Raw genomic sequence first — 18831 nt, 5'->3', positions numbered from 1 at the left:
TGTTAAGGAAATTCTTAAAAAACAAAATTGTGTTTTGTTTTATTTTGTTTAACATCCTATTAACAGCTTCCAAAGGTCATTTAAGGACGTACCTCCAAGTGTTTCGTGTAAGGGTGCATGTGTGCCGGGAACGGTACTTGCCTCCTTGTGATAGCGCGGATCGGATGCCATGTTGAACTTAAAGCAGAGAATAACAACTACCATTTTTAAGGCCTTTCGTATGTTCTGGCCTGGGGACATAACCCATTGCCTTCCTTACCTTGGCGAACGTTCAACATAAAAGCAAAAAGTGAGGTGTTGGCAAGCAATGCGCTAGGGAACAGAAGGTAGTTAAAAGTAGAGAGAAATATAAAGATCTCAACTTTTGCAATTAATGCATTAGATTAACTTCGGTTGCTTTTGTGTTCTCAAAGTAGAAGGCACAAATGCAAATCCCGATTTCTGTAGGGGGTGAGTCGCCTCTTACGATCCATGTAGGGGGTATCCCACAGGTGTAATAGACTGTATTCTCTTTTTCGACCCTCAACCTGCAGGTAGATTTGGAAAAAAATAATTTGTATGATATTACACTTTATCTTAAAAAGGACCCGCTTTTTTAATCAAATGTTTTTTTTTATGGCCGATAGATTTCTTGGTACAAGAGACAGCGGTTAATTAGTTACGGAAGTGAAGTATCTATAACAACAGCGCTAGTAGAAGACAAGTACAACGGTGAGGCAAACGAAGCTCTATTCAAGTCCGTACTGGGTAGCACTAACCCCACAGAACTTGACTACGTGGATTACATGTGTATCATCAGAAACGATATCGGAACAACGGAGATCTCCTTGTATATGGGTTATCCTGAAAAAGGTAAAAAGGGCACAATCGTATATCCTAAATGGTTGAGTTTTTAATCCACTATACATCATGTGAGCGTACCTTTAAATATTACATGATTGTATGCCTATGGTTTACGAGATCATGCTAATACAGACTCGTTTTAAGATTACATCAGATGTATTTAAATATTACTAGTGTCGCGATTGTAACTCATGAACTAAGGCAAACATGGCGTTTAAATGAAACGTAACGATATGGGCTGCGTTGTCCGTCCGTCCGTTCGTTATTTTTTTCTTTTCATCGCTCTACTTCCTTCAATAATGAACACATCTTTATGAAACTTGGTATACTTATTGCATACCAATATAGTGCAAACAATTTAGAAATTTACTTCCATCTATGGTAAAGTTATACCCCTTTTATTTCCAAATAAGGGCATTATGTAGTAAATGCAAGAACTTTTTAATATTTTTTTAATCAATTCCTTTAAAACTGTGTACGGTAATGCTGGAAGCAATAATGTTCAACATATATTACGGGGTTTTGTTCTGTCGAGTTTCAACTTTCCGCGTTTTGACGTATCACACCTGGCATTTTTACCGTTAACTTTTCCTTGTTTACACGATAACTCAAACAATTGTTCTCCGATTTTTATAAATTACTTGGTTGTGTCATCATCTGAATACCTCTTTTTCATTGCCAAAATAAGGGTATTTCATCGAAAAGTATCTTTTTATTAATTTGTTTAAAAGTGTAATTCTGAAACACAAAAGAGCTTACCCAGTAAATGAATGACAAGGCCACATTCACCAACAAACCGGTGACAGGAAACACATTTATGGTATATGTCACTACCTGCTTCCGATTTATTAATACCCTTCCGAGGGTCTGACGGGCGTATCGTGCTTCCTTGTTTTTGTTTACTTATTCAAAATCAAATTTATAAAAGCACCTCACTAAGCTCTCATCGTTACATTTTGTTGAACATTATAAGACGCTGTTGATCAAACAATTTGATAGAAAACTATGACAGAGAGCGGTGGCATGTATAAACAAAGGTAAATTACCTTACAAAGGGAGATAATATTGGTAATTCGTATCGGTTTATTAATTTTATTTAGTAAGTTATTCCAACTCCCCGATTTCAGTACTTTGCTTTAGTCGTGTTACCTTTGTTTTGTGTTATTTGGTCAGTCATATCTTCATTTCGGTTTTTTATCACACAGAATTACCCAAATTGTTGGTTCCTTCGCCAACTGTGGAAATAAGTGACCAAGAAATCATCTTGTCGGTGAACTTTGACTCCAATATTGCGTATCCATCGGCAACCTGGTTTATTGGCGACGTTCAGATTGAGATTTCGGACAAATACTCTATGGAATTAAAGTGGGAAGGGATTTACTCCCCGTATTGGACCACAAACGGATATCCATCTCATTTACGTTCGAATGATCAACGTAGTGTTATCGACATCTACACGTATCCTCATATTGGTGGCAGTAGATCGTCGACCCAGCCAAATGCTCACTATACCGCTGTGCTAACTATATCTAAGATTACATCCGAAGACTTCGGTTTCTACAGGGTTGTCCTAGAGAATGAAGCCGGGAAATCACATCACGTTATTGGGGTTCCTATACCGGAAGGTATTTGATGTTGTTTTTTGTTTAACGTCCTATTAACAGCTACGGTCATTTAAGAACGTGTCTCCATGTGTGTTATGTATACGTGCATATGTGTATGCTGCTGGAGACAGGGTATGTGGGTAATTTGACACAGTGTTTATATTTTAAAACAATATGATTCTAAAGCAATAATAGGAAATAACTAGCGTATGCATTTATAACAGTCTTCACAGATTTGGTTTGGTTTGGTTTACTTTTGTTTAATGTCCTGTTAACAGCTAAGGTCATTTAAGGATGTGGTCTTCGTAGAAATAATGTAAACATTGAATATTTCCAAAATCAAAAGGCGGTTTCTTTAAATACACAAGTTTTAGATTTATTTTCTTTTACGAGGTAGAATATTTTTAGTTTTGTTATATGGGATATTAACGCCATTGCAACATGTATTGTCATATGGAGACGGTCCCTAGGGAAAACACGACGGAAAAAATACGGAGAGTAGGCAGAAGTGTGGTAAATAGGGCAGGGCAGTAGATACGTTTTGGTCTCTTCGTCGTCCTCTTCATAGAGGATAAAGAAGAAAATAATTCTTTAACGGCATCACGCAGTAGGAAAACAGGTCTAGTGTATCAAAAAACTTGCTGGGGGCGTATCAGAAACACAAATCATTCTCGAAAACAGATACAGTTGTATGTAATTAAATTTCGACACATTATTTTATTAAATAAAGAACGCAATATGAACACGAGACAACGTTTTATATTATGTGGGGTACACTTAAACGATTTTCTGTTTTAGTTTTCCTATATGTCACATGTGATCAGGCAGATACGACTCGGCTCGTATGCAACGTCACTTCATGTTCTTCAATTATTCATTCATGGATCCATTCCGTTGATGGAGAAGTCATCAGGAACCTTCCCGGTGATCAAGATGGAACACTCAACACGCTTACAATACCTTTGTGTATGTACTTGGATGCAGGCACCTACACGTGTATTGCTACAGACGAAGAAAGTGGAAATAACGTAAAACTAAGTCATGACAGAACTACACTCGCCGTCAGAGGTAAGAAACAGTACGAGTCTTTGCGTTATGTGATGCTATGAAGCCCCGTTTATCATATTCCTACGTTCTAATGTCATATGCCTAAGGGAGACACCGCCAATAAGAAAGTAATGAATTCAGGAAAGATAGCTAAGATTCCAGTGCTGCAACAGACAAATTTCTGCAAATGGTTCAAGTTAGTCACCTCGTACGTCATACAACAGGTCTAATTTTTTCCCTGAAACTGCATAGGGACGTACGGCCGTAGCAAAGAAGAAACTTTTGTTTACGATTTTCCACATAATACAAGGCCGTTCCTAGGATCGATCATCTACGAAATGCCAAGGGTTACGCTCAATTACGATCTGTTCTTCCTTTGTATATGTAGTGACACAATTGGAGGCTTTGAATGGGAATTTCTAGGATGATGCTGGAATTTCAGTCTTATTTTTTATTAAAGTATATCTGTAACCGAAGTAACGATCATCAACAGTTTCCCTTTATCATTAGTAAGGTAAATCGTTCTGGCTGCTCTTTAGTTCTGACCTTGTGTGTTAAAGCATTATCTACAGGACCTCGTTTCTGTTTGATTGTCCATTGACCCAATAAATCTTACGTCAAATTTTTGTTTTCTAGCTGTTCCTGTAATTCTGGAATCCGCTGTCGCGATCCAAAGTGACGGTATACATCTAGAAGTACCATTCTTTTCCAATCCTCCTCATCGCTGGGTCACGTGGCATCGAAATGGTTACACGGTCGGTTCACCGTATGGACAATTAATAGAAACGGGACCACGTAACGTGATTCTACCGATGTATGGCAAGATGTGTAGCAAGGCGGGGAACGTGACATCGGTATATGTGCATAATCCAACAACTGGAGATTTTGGGAAATATAAGGTTACAATCGGAAACGAAATGGGAAGTTCCGAACATTTCATTAATGTTCAAAATCCGTTGTATGGTAAGTAATTAACATGAATACTGTAAATGATAAAAGCTTTGCCTGTTGCCCAATTCTTTTGTATCTAAGATATGAACAATAAATAATGATGTATAAGAGATGTTCTCGTGAAGACATATATTGCTAATAACTAACTATTTCTCAATTAAGATAAATAGTTGATGAAAGGAAAGTATAGGGAAACAAATTGCTGTATTTCCTGACTTATTTTATTAACATTAGCGTCCTATAACAGCACTTTAGGATGTACACCCAAGTGTTTGATGCATGCGAGTGTGATATTTACTATTTAGCGATGATTTTACAAGCAAAACGAATATAAACAGGAACAGCTAGCTTCTAGTGTCGCGATTGATGTTATAGGGGGATTCGTTTTAATAACAGATTAGAACAATTATGTAAATACCTAACAACAAACACGGTGCGGGGTTGCCACAGGTATGCAATTACGTTCGAAAAATTATCACTGGTCAACAGTAGCTATTTTTGTTAAAAGTCTGTTCACTAGCCAAGGTCACATGACTAAGTGTGAAAAAGGAGACACCGCCGAAAAACAAGTGTCTTGAAGGATATTTTTCTAAATGTAGGCAATCTTTACGTTTCATATACACATTTGAATGATTATTTAGATGCGCACGAGGAGTGTTCAAAGTGATATTGGGATACGGGACTTCCCAAATGACGTCATTGATTTACATACTTTATTTCTTATCCGGTTAAGCATGATGATTCATGTATGCGATCTCAAACGACACTGTAACAACGAGTTTGCGTTTCGACAACATGCAGTCAAAATCAAGGCTATAATATTTTAGCGTCGTAGCTATAACGCAAACATCTTTTATACAATTGTAAATAGCAATCGTACCTTTAGTACAAATTGGTGTTTTACCATTCTAAGATAACGGTGAAAGTAAAAAAGAACAGTAGCTGTTATCAACCCTACATTTATTTCTATTACTAAGCAATTTCCTTCTCTCTACTTCTACATTTTTTGCATTGATGTTGCACGCTAGTGAGGAAGGCAATGGGCTCTATCCCCATGCCGGGACATACCGAAATTCTTAATAATGTAAATTGTTATTCCCTGTTTTACGTTAAACAATATAAAACCAAACATAGCGGGTGTCACCAATGACGAGGAAGACGCGTACTCTTCCGGGAAACCTGTCTACTTTTACTTTTTCAAGTGTCTTAAAGTAAAACACTTCAATATTTTAACATCCCCGCAACATCATAAGAAGACGGGTGCTTATAGAGATAATGTGTTTGGTTTGATTTTATATCGTTTAATGTCCAATTAACAGCTAAAGTCAGAAAGGACGTACCTCCATGCGAGTTGTGTAAGCGCATACTTATGTGTTTGTGTGCCAGAGACATTGTACATGTATGTTGGTGTACTTGCCTCCTTGTGATAGTGCGGATCTGATGCCGACTAGTGCTATCTCACTGAAATACCATGCCGACGGCACCCATCATAGCATTCCGCCCGGTCGCATTATAATGAAAATAGGTGAACGAGTTGTTGCCATTACCCTCTATGCTGAACGTTTTGTTGCCATTACTCTCAATGCTGAACGTTAATCATTTTAAAAACTTTAGTATGTCCCGGCCTGGGGACACAACCGATTGTCTTTCCTCACCTGGGCGAACTTTCAACACTTAAGCCAAAATTTAGGCACAGTTTTATTTTGGTCGCTTGTGTGTCCCTAAGTAGAGGGCACAAAAGCAAATGCTCAATTCTGCAGGGGGTTCTGGCATTGGTTGCCTCTTACGATACATGCAGTGGGTGACATTTTCTCGATCTCCGACCTGCAGGAATAAGTTAATGTCAAAAATAAGGGAATGTTAGTTAAGAAAGAACAGAGAAAAGAAGTATTGCAGTTTAGGACGCATATCCATTTAGGTTTCCACCAACGATAAGTCGCTTCTTGCGACATATTACCGGCCTTTCAACAAAGACGAGGTCTTAAGGCCAAATAAAATAAAATCCGAGGGAAAAAGGGTAATGATATATTCCTCGTAGAAGCATAAATGCACTGATTGCATTACTTTTTTTTTTGATATAGCAAACCCAGTGGCTTCCAGTGACGTCACTGTTTCCATGAATGGATCTTCCGCCATCCTTATTGTGACCTTCTCTTCCTATTTCCCTTACCGCAGCGTGAAATGGTACTTCAGAGGTGAGGAAGTCCAGGAAAACCATCCGGTCAACAAGTACGTGATCAAGACTAGCCTGGCTGATGACGTTAATGACTCCAGTCCAATGGTGCCGAAAGAGCACTCAGAATCCACCGTCCTGACTATAACGTCTGCATCAGAAGAGGATTATGGGACGTATGACGTCATTGTTTCAAACGATGGGGGACAGGCAGTGATTCCAGTGAAGTTGACTGTTCATGAAGAAGGTATCAGTAGTTACCAAGATATTTAGACATGATATGATATATTAATGATGTGTAACGTATTTGTTTGAAAAAACTTAGGCTTTCGGAAAGTCTGGTCTCGCTCCTAATTTTGTTCCAATCCATTACGTTTTGTTTTAGTATTTGCTCAATAAACAGTTTCTTTAGCCTAAGCATTGAGTTAGGCTTTGACCAAAGTCCCTCGACGCTGTCGGGATTTTATTTTTCTATTACAGAAAACTCTATTATAGTAATTATATTTCTTTAATCATAATTATCCTTTTAATGAGGTTTCCGTTTTACAGGTATTCCTAAGGTTGTTGGCGAAATGACTGCTGTTGTTTCCAATTCGACGGGGGAAATATCTGCTACATTTTATTCCTCTTCAAGCTATAGGCTCATCAGGTGGCTGAAACAAGATAACGAAATAAGCAGTGATTCGTCAAAATACATCATTATCAACGAGGATATTGACATCGAGATACTGTCCAAAGGAGAAACGGTGGCGAAAACTGGAACCAAAACGAGACTGAGAGTGACGTCACCTAACGACAATGACTATGGACTCTATAGTGTACAGATCTACAATCACGCTGGCATGACTGAGCGTTCAACGACACTAGAAAAAGGTAAGTCTGAGTAAACTCTTCGAACCGTCGGTAAAATTAAAAAGAACTAAGAGGCTAAAGGCCTTAACGGTCACCTGGTATATTTAAACAGAGAGTGATTTTGTTTTTTTACATGAACAGAAATAGTATTCAAAGTGACAAAAAAACAATAAAACCACCTTATTCAATAGCTAGCATACAGATTTAAGACTGAAAAGTATTTGAAACTAGCACCTCTGATTCTAAACAAGGAAAATGAAGAAATTGTAGCACACCGACTCCTTTGGGCCCCACCCTACAGCCCTTAATTGGGGGTTGGGCTGGCTCAAAATTTTCAAAGTATCAAACTGTCAACTCAGCGTTATCATTCCAATCAAGTTATTAAAATGTAATATTCAAAGCATCATTTGCAATTATAAACCATAATAATTTTTGCTCCCCCCACCCCTCCTTCCCCAGGGGGTAAACGTGAGACCATAGGGACATCAACCTTAAGATCCTTCCATTTATGAAGAGTGTTTGAATCTAACATATCTGGGTTTTTGAGAAGACGGTTTTTGAAATTTCAGTCAATTCGACACTTTTTGGCCCAACCCATCAGCCCCGAGGGGTCAGTCAGGGCTGATATGTGCATACTGATATCCAATAATGAAAATGCTAACCCAAATTGAATTACTTCCAATGGAAATTTAACAAATGTTGGTCCAAAATGTGATTTCCCTATATAAACTATTGTAAAGTTTACCCCCTTCCCAGGGGTAAATGTGAGACCCCGGGGTCATGAAATTAACAATTGTGATAGAGCACCTTACGACCTTTCCATCTATGAAGAGTATTTGATTCTACCATATCTGGGTCTTGAGAAGAAGATTTTTGAAATTTTAGTCAATTTCACCCTTTTTGGCCCTGCCCCTCAGGCCCCTGGGGTCTGGGAACCAAATAAGCCACTATTTTTTGTTGACCTTTGGCCAAGGAAGGTTTCTGCAAAATTTCATTGAAATTGGTTCAGGGGTTTTGGAGAAGAAGTCGAAAAAGTAAATTGTTTACGGACGCACGACGGACGACGGCGGACAAAAGACGATCACAATAGGTCACTTGAGACTTTGTCGCAGGTGACCTAAAAACCAAATAACTCAGTTTATTACTTAACGGCCAAATGATGATGTCATTTCGGGCCAGACAACAATAATGAGGGACTTAATATTTTCATGCTATCGCTCTAACTATTTGGTTTGTTTGTTTTTGGTTTAACGTTCTCGCAACAGCCAGGCTCATATGAGGACGGGTGCCTAGGGAGATACCGCGTGAAACATAAAAAGATAAAAAAAAGAAAGTCGACAGGAACAATGTGAAACTAAAAAGATCCCAGGTGCTGCAACAGGGACAGTATATCAATTTTGACTTCTTCCATGTCCCCTTCGTAGAATACATGGAAGAAAACACCCGATTTTGCAGGGGCCCATTAGTCGCCTTCTCCGATACACATGAAGTGGGATAGATCGGGTCTATTTTTGATTTCTACAATGTCTCCTTTAACATAATTTCATAGCGAAAATGATCAGATATCAATAAAGATTATTTGTTTCAAATAATTAATTTTTATGGAGTTGTCACGGGGTTCAATAGAGCGACAATCATTAACAGTTAATATGGTCCATTACAGAGAGTGCCAGAAACACACAACCGTACAATAAAATGTGTTTATTCTGTGTCCAATCTGAAACTAAACAAAGGATAAAAAGCCTTCCCCCTTATAGGGTCGGTCCTACATAGAAACTCGTTTATCTTAATTACCACATTTTAAGTTCCCCATACCAGCTACAGAATATATAACCTTATCTGAACCGAGGTGCCGTAGCTTATAAGTACTCTGCAAACCTCCTTACTAAACAAAAGCCAGATGAGGACACTGGACATCTCCACTGCTCTTGTCCCCAGTGTTCATAGATAAGAAATCGGGTGTATAATATGTTTCTAACCACATCACTCACACCTTTCACAGTATGTATAAAATCTTGGGCAGATATTCGAAATTCTCGACAAATTTACTGTGTGGAACAGTGTAGTTGTAGTGATTTACCATCCTGATATCATTGTCAATCTTAATTTTGCCATTTATAAAGTGATCTTCGTTATAAGGATTCCCCTAGCACTTGTAAAGACTATAACTACGCATTAAAAATAGATTTTCCGGCATGGCTTGCTTTTAAAAATATTTTTTTGAAACCATTTATGGCGAGACTTTTTTTGAAAAAAATATAAAGGTGAAATGAACAAAATGTTAACAACAACAATGTTTTGAGATAAAAACAATTAATTTGTGTTGACCGGGATTCGAACCCATGGCTTTAGATTGTTATACTTGAACTATTTAAGTCAACCAAAGTGTTCAAGCCTAACTGTCCTACAGTTACGTCCCAACTGCAGGGGAGGTAAGTATATATTCAGTAAAAACCATAATGTAGTGTAAGATCCCTTTAATATAATTTTCAATATTTTAAACCATTTCCTTAATTTAACACGTAATTGATAGACATGATCTGATTTGTAATTATGCCAATGTATAACATGGCTTTGTTTTAATTTTCAGAATGTACGTAATTTCTGAACGAATTAAAAGTGGACGATTCGATCCTGCTTTTTCCGGACTCATCTTCAAGGTTATGAAAAGAATGTTATTACCCATTAATTTAACTTAAACAAGTTTCATTGGAAAATGTTCATTTATAACACCTTGTGTAAAACTTGATTAAAATTTCAATGTTGGATATTTGAACTGTTTTTATTTTAATTTCGCGCAACGCCGTTACAATTTAAATCCTTACGGGGAAAAAGGGTTGTTAGAACAAGAATGAAATATATTTTGTAAAACTTATCACCAATCAATATAAATCAACCTTGAACATTGTGCATGTAGCTTGTGTAAGAGTTGTCTACCGTGACGGTACAAAACACCTGTGATCTACACCTCTGCAAGTCGGGGATCGGAAAAATAATGCACCTACTGTTACCCTTTACACGTATTGTAAGAGGCGACTAATTTACTGAAATACCATGCGGAACGCACAGCAATTCCCCCGGTCACATTATACCGAAAGCAGGTGAATCAGTTATTGCTATTTCCTTAATTGCTGAACGTTAAGTAGGGAACCAACTACCATTTGCAAGGACTTGGGTATGTTCCAGTCTGGGAACAAAACCATTACCTTCCTCACCTAAGCGTACGTTCAACATTAAAGTAAAAAGTGAAGTGTTTTCAAGGAAGGCGCTAGGAAATTAAAGGTAGTTTGATTAGAGAGAAATATACAGATCTCAAATACTGCATTGGGTGTAGCAGATTTCATTTGCTCGGTTTTGTGTCCCCAAGCAGAGGACCTAAAAGTAAATCCCAAATTATGCAGGTGTCTTCCACATTAGTTGCCTCTAACGATCATGCCGTGGGTAACTAGCAGGTGAATTATTTTCTCGATCCCTGAAGTGGTGGGGCATGTTTGTAATACCAATTCTATGGAATAATGCCAAGAAATTTGTTTCGATATGTCTAGTCCACTTACAATTTACACTTCCCAAATTTATATCATGTTTGGAAAATGTATTTCACTGTGATTAAACGTTTTTCATGTGGAGTTCCGAAAATAATTGAGCTTTTGTTTTCTTTAGCATGTGGTTGTATATTATGTTTCCAATGTCATAACTTATGACTCTTTCGACACGAGAAACTAGAAAAAGAGATGTTATTGGCAACGAGGAAAGATATCGACTTATAATAACTGAGGGCCAAGAACAGAGCCTTGTGCAAATACATAATAGCAACGGGCCAAGAACGGAGCCTTGTGGCAATAAATAATAGCGAACGGCCAAGAACGGAGCTGTGTGGCACACCAGCAGTTATAATTTTGCAAGAGGTTGTTATTAATGTTAAAGGACGAATTGTAACCAGTCCACGTAAATAAATGTGTGGTCTGATGCTCCGTGACAGCAGGATACTCTGCAAATATGACTAGAACAGCAAAGTATGGCCGGTCTATGACATAAGACCCCAGTAATACATTAATGGAGAATTACGGGGGAGTTTGGCATCCTAAACTGCTAAATTCTACAAGAGAAGGCGTTGTATTCCAGAAATGGCAGCAAATTATATATCAGTGACATTATATCTCTTCTCAGGGGATGGCAATGACAGGATATGGCTGTCTAAACTTAATAAAGTATCACAGCTTAAAAATGGAAAGAGGAGAACAAACCTACCAGTCTTTCCTGTACCTAACAGGAAAAGCATAAAACTGGTACTTCTCCTTAATAGAGGATGTGCAAAACATGTTTTTTTTAATTTTCGAGGTTTGTGCTACGTGCTAGATTTGTAAAGGAATTTTCGGACATACATAGGAAATTATTTAGGCATAGTTCCGCAGGAGATCAAGCACGTTGTCCTCAATGGATTAAATGAGGATGTGAAAAGATTCATCTCGTGGAAATGTTAAATGCAAGTCTCTGCATGACATTGTGAAGTACGGATATATGTGGAAGTCGGTGGAAGGCCATAATACAGTGGACTTAGCCAGCCAAATAGTGGTACTCCAACAAGGATTAAAAGAATTTCAAGAGACAAGAACTCTAATTTTTGTGAAAATAGGAGAAGGGCGGAACTGATTGCAGGTTCAAAAATGCAACATGTTTTTGGTGCAATAAATCGGGTCATAGCAAAGCCATTTGATGGGTTGTCGGGCAACAACGTTGTCTTAGTTGTCGAGTAACAATGTAAAAAACCCCAGAGTAAATAGGTTTGCGAGCCTGTCCCCAAGACTCACGTCAAAGGCACCAAACTCAATCACTCCTCCAAGGCGTGTAATGTCCCATAGAAGGAGTGTAACGTCGTCTCCTCCAATGCGTGCAATGTCGCCTTCTCCAAGGCCTGTAGGGACCGCAGAACCAAACGATTTTCCATAGACGATAGTGTTAACGATTACCACTGTCCTGGTTAAATGGGGTTATCCACACTAGTTTACCTGGCCTCATTTTGAAGAATGTCATCTCAAACACCTGTAAAAAAGTTGAAAAATTCTACCTATCATAATTTTTTTTATATGGGGGCCGCCATTTTGTATTGTATTCGGCACCAAAAATTGACCAAAATTGACACTTAATAAACTCCCCCAGACAAAAACAGACTTGATTTTTTTATACATTTCACATCTATATATATTGCTCAACCCACACATAACACTTTTGAAACTTCTGCCACCTAATATAAATATCCAACCAGCAGGCCCCGAGGCATTCACCTTCCTTTGAAATCTTCAGCCCAAAAGGGAAAACCTCACATTCTATTTTTGATTTGGCTCCGTGGTCCCTATAGGATCCCACATATTTTTCAAATTTACCATTTTTGGAAAAAGTCAGGACCATAGGGTTGATACCAAAATGCGAGTAGCTGGCTCCATGGCTTGGGCTGGTAGGTAAAGTCTTCTACTGGTACTGAAGATAGAGATCCCTTAAATTTTAAATATTTAAATATCTTAATAAACATTAACTTAAGACTTATGGTTTTGGGTTTGTATTAAAGTACAGGTACTGTACTACTCAACAAATAACATATTGTCTGACGACCAGGGGAGATAACTCAATTTGAAGACCTATACTCCCTTAATTTTGGACTTTATGTAAAAAAAAATCAGGACAACAGCAATTATTTAGAGAAAAAGCCAAAAAACAGACACAAAAGTAAAGACTAATAACTGTACAAACAGTACAACACCACAATGATACGATTACAGAATGTTTACACAACACCGGCTGAGATGAAAGACAGTGATAGGAGAGGGCTGCTCATGGTATAAGGGAGGTAATCGTGAAGTTTTACCTAGGTGTACATTGTGAGTGCAGGACCAAATCACTTGTGTGTGCAGGGAAGAAAATAAATAACAGACAACTTATACCTACCAAGTGATTTCAAGGTCAGCGGTGGAGAGGCAACTGTGTCAAAAATTCTGTTGGAGAAAGTTAAGGCCCGTCTCGGTGACTCCGTGTTGGAAATGACCCTGTGGAACCTGTCTACCCAAAAGGTAGAATCTGTGAGCAGACGGCTGAAGCAGTCTCTCCCATCAAGTGTGAACTTTACTCGTAACTTTTCAGGGAGAGCTCATAGGGCGGTGTATCCTGTGAACCATGTACCGGGGACATAAAGCTGTGTAGTGGGGTTGGGTCTCCAATCACTGTTGGTAACTCAGTGTCCAAGGACCTAGATAAAGGACAAAAAAGACATCGATGTGAAGTAAAATGCAGGAGAAAAATAAGAGACACAAAATATTCAAACTACATGACTGAAATTGATGAAGAAATTGATGTGAAAAATAGAGTTATGATCGAGAAAAAGTAATGAAACATTAAAATATTGATAACTTATTGACAGACAGACTATTAATAAAATAAATATATAGGTTCATATCAAGACAAAAGGCTGTTGTGGCAGAGATAACTGACCTCCAAAATCATGACGTCACAGTCCCTCTTCGGGAAATCCTCCTTCATCAATCTATAATGTACCATCAGTGACAGTCGTTGCACTTTCTTTGTTGTTCTGTGTCCATTTGGCCATCTAACCACAATACGCCCATATCCTCCCTGGTTTATATCCCCCCTCCACATATTTCCATCACAGTATCATCCTGCAGCTTATTTTCCCTCTAAATTCTGCCAAAACACCTCCATGATTAGATTCACAACCAGAAATATGCTGGTGGGTCCCATCATTTGGTGTCCAGGGACGCTGAATGGTGTAAAGCGTCATATCCTGTCTTCCTATAGGGACCGCAGAACCAAATGATTTTCCATAGGCGATAATGTTAACGTTTACCACAGTCCTGGTTAAATAGCGTTATCCACACTGGTTCACCTGTCCTCATTTTGAAGAATGTAATCTCACACACATGTAAAAAAAATGTTGAAAAATTCTACCTACTTCCTTTATGTGGGGGCCGCCATTTTATATTGAATTCGGCACCAACAATTGACCAAAACTTACAACAAATTACACACTTGATAAATTCCCCAGACAAAAACAGACTTTATTGTTTTTATTTTTTATATACATTTCACATCTTTATATATTGCTCATCCCACACATAACACCTTTGAAACTTCTGCTACCTAAATATCCAACCAGCAGGCCCCGAGGCATTCACCTTCCTATGAAATCTTTTGCCCAAAAGGGAAAAATTCACAATCTATTTTTGATTTGGTTCGGTGGTCCCTGTAACGTCGCCTTCTTCAAGGCGTCTATCATCAGTTCCAATGAGTATAACGCCACCTCCATTGCGCACACAAGGGTTGACACCTGCATTAGGTATGTTAAATCTACTAAAGGAAAATTATTTGGAGCTATTTTCAATCATAATGACTGTAATATATCTTGTTTATGGGTATCACAATCAATCATTCTCTATATTAGGTCTTCCTTCCATTGTGGAACAGTATTACGATATTATTTTGTGATCAAAACTGCTTTCTTTGCTGGTTCTACAAATTTATTTATTTTTTAAATGAAAAAAAGGATATTTTGTTGTCATACTCCCTTTAACATTAACGATAGTTGTATAATTTCGTAATTATTACTTAAATATGGGACCTTTTTGTATAAATTTACAAATTGTATTTCAATATCACATCAGGCTCGGGAGCGAACAGGATGGAACCAAGAAGGAAATCCCTACAGGATGGTCCGACAGACTTGGTCTCACTCACTCAAGCCCTGTAAGAGCATCCAGACCCTCTCCTCTTCCTACATTGGCATTACCAAGAAGGGACGCTGCCAATAGATCAATAGAGCAGTCCTCATGCAGACACATACCAGAGGGCACTTCAGCATATCCAATGTCAACGGCAAGTAAGTAATGAACCCCAATTTCGACCAGGTTTTTCGGTGTATTTTTTTGGTGTATTTTTTTTTTGCATTCAGATTCCTTTCAATATCAATGCATGATTTGTATGCTCTTGAAATTACAAAATAAACGACCAAATTCAATTTTATACAGTTGTTTGGTTTTTTGTGTTTCTTTTCGGTCCAACGAGCTTGCCCAGCTGATTGAAGTCGTGTATACTAGGCAATTAGAATGTAGTATTAATATATTTTTTATGATGTTTCTTTTCATTGATATGATGATGTTTGTTATAACAAATAATCTGGTGATTATTAGCTGTTCTTATATAATGTGCAGGAAGTATGTTGTTACATCTGATACAACTAGAAATCAGAATGGTTGGGTACAGCAATTGCAAATGCTTTATAATTTTATTACATGTATTATGGACTGATGAATCTAAGTTATGTTTTGTTGTGGATCAGTGGTTATTTCAAACAAGTATACATAATATATAGAGGCCAGGGATATTCGGTTAAAATATGTTGATGTTTTGTGTCACTCGGTAAAAAAATATGTTGACGTGTTGTGTCACTCGGTAAAAATATGTTGACGTGTTGTGTCACTCGGTGAAAATATTCTGACGTGTTGTGTCACTCGGTGAAAATATGTTGACGTGTTGTGTCATTCGGTGAAAATATGTAAACGTGTTGTGTCACTCGGTGAAAATATGTTGATGTGTTATGTTATTCGGTGAAAATTTGTTGACGTGTTGTGTCACTCTGTGATAATATGTTACTTCTATAAACTTTAAATTTAAAAGGCGATTAGATAGGAAATAAAATACACCTAAACTCGTTTTTGCATGCAGTGTATTTTGCACAGCACTCCAGGGTTATCTTAGGGCAGGGTCGTTCTGATTTGTACAAAGTCTCTGGGTAGTGAAATCAAGAAAAAAACTGAGGGTATATCAAATTGAGCAGCTTTAGAGTAAATAAAGTAGAAGTTTTCTAGTATTGTACTTTCTTACCAAATTGGAATGCCTAGATTATAATCTATTTTTCAAAACATTTTCATTGTTTGGTTATTTTCAGAATTTCTGAAGAAAGTTATGACCATGTTAGCAAACATCCGAGTAGAACTGCGTGAGCAACGGGAGGGAAAAGAAATGGCCATATCAGACCTTCAAACAATTCCCTTTCAGACGCGAAGCATCGATGAATTACAGAGGATCGATGACACATTGAAAAGTCCAGAAGACTGTTTGAAAATGGTAGGGAAAGGGCTGCAAATGCGTTTATATATATATATGTATTTGAAAAAAAATGCAAATCGGTGAAATTATTTTATGTGTTTGAAAGCTAATTTTGTATTGACTTTATGTTGGACAAGCAAATATTCTAAGATATTTTCATTTTTCTTTAGACTATGGCCCTTGCATGTGTTGGTGGAAGCAGCATCAATGAAAATGCCAGAAAAATCCTCCAGAAGTAAGTTTGAACATTTCAATATCTGTAATAGCTGTTAACGAAATAGTGTAACGTCATACAATTGTTATTTTTATGATTTACCAATGTATATTTATCAAATTATCAATTTATTAGAAATATAACTCAACACTCTAGACAATTATGTTGAAAATGTTAGCATCCAATGGAAAGCACATACCAAGGTACAAGTACAATATCATCTATGATCACATAGATATAGTCAAAAACATAATATTCCCTTTTGTTTGCATTTTAGGTTGATGACAAATGAAAGTATTACAGGGAAGAAAGGGAAACTAAGATTTCAGAATCTGAAATTGTTTAAGGTCGTGCTTCGTAAGACTCTAATGTTTTATACAATTCATATGCCGTTTATATTTATCATTTTTTTGAGTGTCGGATATATTCCTTCTTGTGGCTCTTTTTGGCAAAATGTGCATAAAAGTTTCAAAATGTATTGATTTGTTTTAATATTGTAAAACAATTCATTCATGTCGTAAAATTTATCATATTTTATTAAGAATTAATTGATTTAATTGTAGATGCTGTAGTACGTACTATGCGATGCACAGAAACTACAGCAGAAACAGCCATGTATGTAGCCTTGAAGTATGCCCCAGACAGGATAGGAGGTGGTGGAAGGAAGAAGGCTGATGGGGAACTGCTTTCCTAATACACACATTGTCATGACACTGAAATATATTGTCTTTGTTGCTTGATTGAATCAACTTTATTACGTAAATTTATGCAACAAGAAATTTTGATTTAGGATAACATAACGTCACAACAATGTTGTATAAACGTTACATAAACGTTGCATATATGTTATATAACGTCATATCACAACGTCGGGAAAGACGTTCATAAAAAATTCACTGACAACCTTACCACAACCAGAAACCGACCTTTTGGCAACGTTGCATCAACGTCATGTGCCCACTGGGATAACACTATTTATGACCATGTATGTTGCATTTATACCGAGGATAATATTTTGTAGCATTTATTTTTGTTCTCTTGCTCTCTCTCCGTTTACCTTTTGACTGCAAAGTCAGGCCTTGAAAATTCAGTTCAGGTCTTGAATTCGGTTTAATATAATCTTTATGAATCCTAGTGTGAAAGAGCGATAACTTTGACCAGGGGGAGAGTCGGACAGGGAGAGGTCAGAAAGTCTAATTAATGAGTTATGTCAGTGCCGCGGCTGTGTGGAGGTCGTGTCAGGAGAGGTTATCTGATAATTAGATTGTTTTAGGGTTAGATGGTGATTATGAATGAAGGAACGTGTTGAAATGCTATTAAAATGAGAAATGTTATAGTCTGAGAGTCAGGGAGCGAGCTGTTGAGAATCAACAGGTATTGGGTTTGATCAGAAAGGGGGCGTAGAAAAAGGTTAGTATGCTTGTGTGTAGCCAGGTGGTAGTTGTGGTACGAACGTTGGAGTGCCAACATGTGAGCAGTGAAAGTGTAGCGTAAATAAGCTGTAAATAGAATTCAGTGCATTGTTTCATAATCATGGCATCACGGACAAACCAGTGGCTCCGTCAATATGGTGGAAGCGGTGGGATGTTTTATACATTCGGTGGGATTCCATAATCTAAAACACTGAAATGAACATGGCGTTACATAGAAAACTGAAGCTATAAAACAAAGTCGTAAAACAAGATGTCACGTAAAAATCTAAGATGTCAAATAGATTTCACGGAGGAAGATTTTGAAGAGGTCGGTGGTGCTAAAATCCGTGCAATTAGAACGTGCTGGAGTGAGTGTGAAACCATCCATATTTTATGGAACGCTAGATGACGAAATCGATTCATGGATTAAAAACTTCACCAGAATCAGTAAATGGATGGAATGCCACCAAAAGGGCTGCGATCTTACCAGCATATTTAAAGAACAGAGCAGCTGAGTTCTATGACACACTGGATGAAGACCTGACGTTTACAGAATTATGTCAAAACTTGACAAGACGGTTCATGCTTGCGGAACTCAAATCTATGTACTACAGTACGCTATTC

At 37.6% G+C, this 18831-nt stretch overlaps 2 protein-coding genes across 3 annotated transcripts in view; both read left to right on the top strand.

Moving 5' to 3' along the window:
• LOC110446954 overlaps positions 1 to 10240 on the top strand; it is a 33565-nt gene extending 23325 nt beyond the window's left edge. For both annotated transcript variants that reach the window (XM_021492303.1, XM_021492302.1), the window contains exons 8-14: positions 627 to 852; positions 2049 to 2468; positions 3246 to 3515; positions 4131 to 4457; positions 6527 to 6865; positions 7168 to 7491; positions 10061 to 10240. In XM_021492303.1, coding sequence (XP_021347978.1) covers positions 627 to 852; positions 2049 to 2468; positions 3246 to 3515; positions 4131 to 4457; positions 6527 to 6865; positions 7168 to 7491; positions 10061 to 10071 — 1917 coding nt within the window. In that variant the 3' untranslated portion in view covers positions 10072 to 10240. The remainder of the gene's footprint in view (positions 1 to 626; positions 853 to 2048; positions 2469 to 3245; positions 3516 to 4130; positions 4458 to 6526; positions 6866 to 7167; positions 7492 to 10060) is intronic.
• Positions 10241 to 13786: 3546 nt separating this feature from the next.
• LOC110446948 lies at positions 13787 to 18292 on the top strand. The gene is made up of 5 exons (XM_021492296.1): positions 13787 to 13842; positions 15138 to 15352; positions 16421 to 16599; positions 16752 to 16816; positions 17359 to 18292. The coding sequence occupies exons 1-5, from the start codon at positions 13787 to 13789 to the stop codon at positions 17468 to 17470; spliced, it is 627 nt and encodes a 208-aa protein (XP_021347971.1). The 3' UTR covers positions 17471 to 18292.
• The last annotated feature ends 539 nt before the right edge of the window (positions 18293 to 18831 follow it).

The sequence above is a fragment of the Mizuhopecten yessoensis genome, unplaced genomic scaffold (genome assembly GCF_002113885.1).
Source record: "Mizuhopecten yessoensis strain PY_sf001 unplaced genomic scaffold, ASM211388v2 scaffold3079, whole genome shotgun sequence".
Lineage (NCBI taxonomy): Eukaryota > Metazoa > Mollusca > Bivalvia > Pectinida > Pectinidae > Mizuhopecten > Mizuhopecten yessoensis.
Note: the sequence above shows the minus strand (reverse complement) of the source record. Positions and strands in the feature narration are given on the sequence as shown.

What these genes read in the sequence shown, in the direction of transcription:
- LOC110446948 (XM_021492296.1), top strand. Translation starts at nt 13,787, where the DNA reads ATGACTGAAATTGATGAAGAAATTGATGTGAAAAATAGAGTTATGATC. An exon ending in AGAGTTATGATCGAGAAAAA is followed by an intron (nt 13,843 to 15,137) that starts GTAATGAAACAT and finishes ATATCACATCAG; the next exon opens with GCTCGGGAGCGAACAGGATG. An exon ending in GCCAGAAAAATCCTCCAGAA is followed by an intron (nt 16,817 to 17,358) that starts GTAAGTTTGAAC and finishes ATTTAATTGTAG; the next exon opens with ATGCTGTAGTACGTACTATG.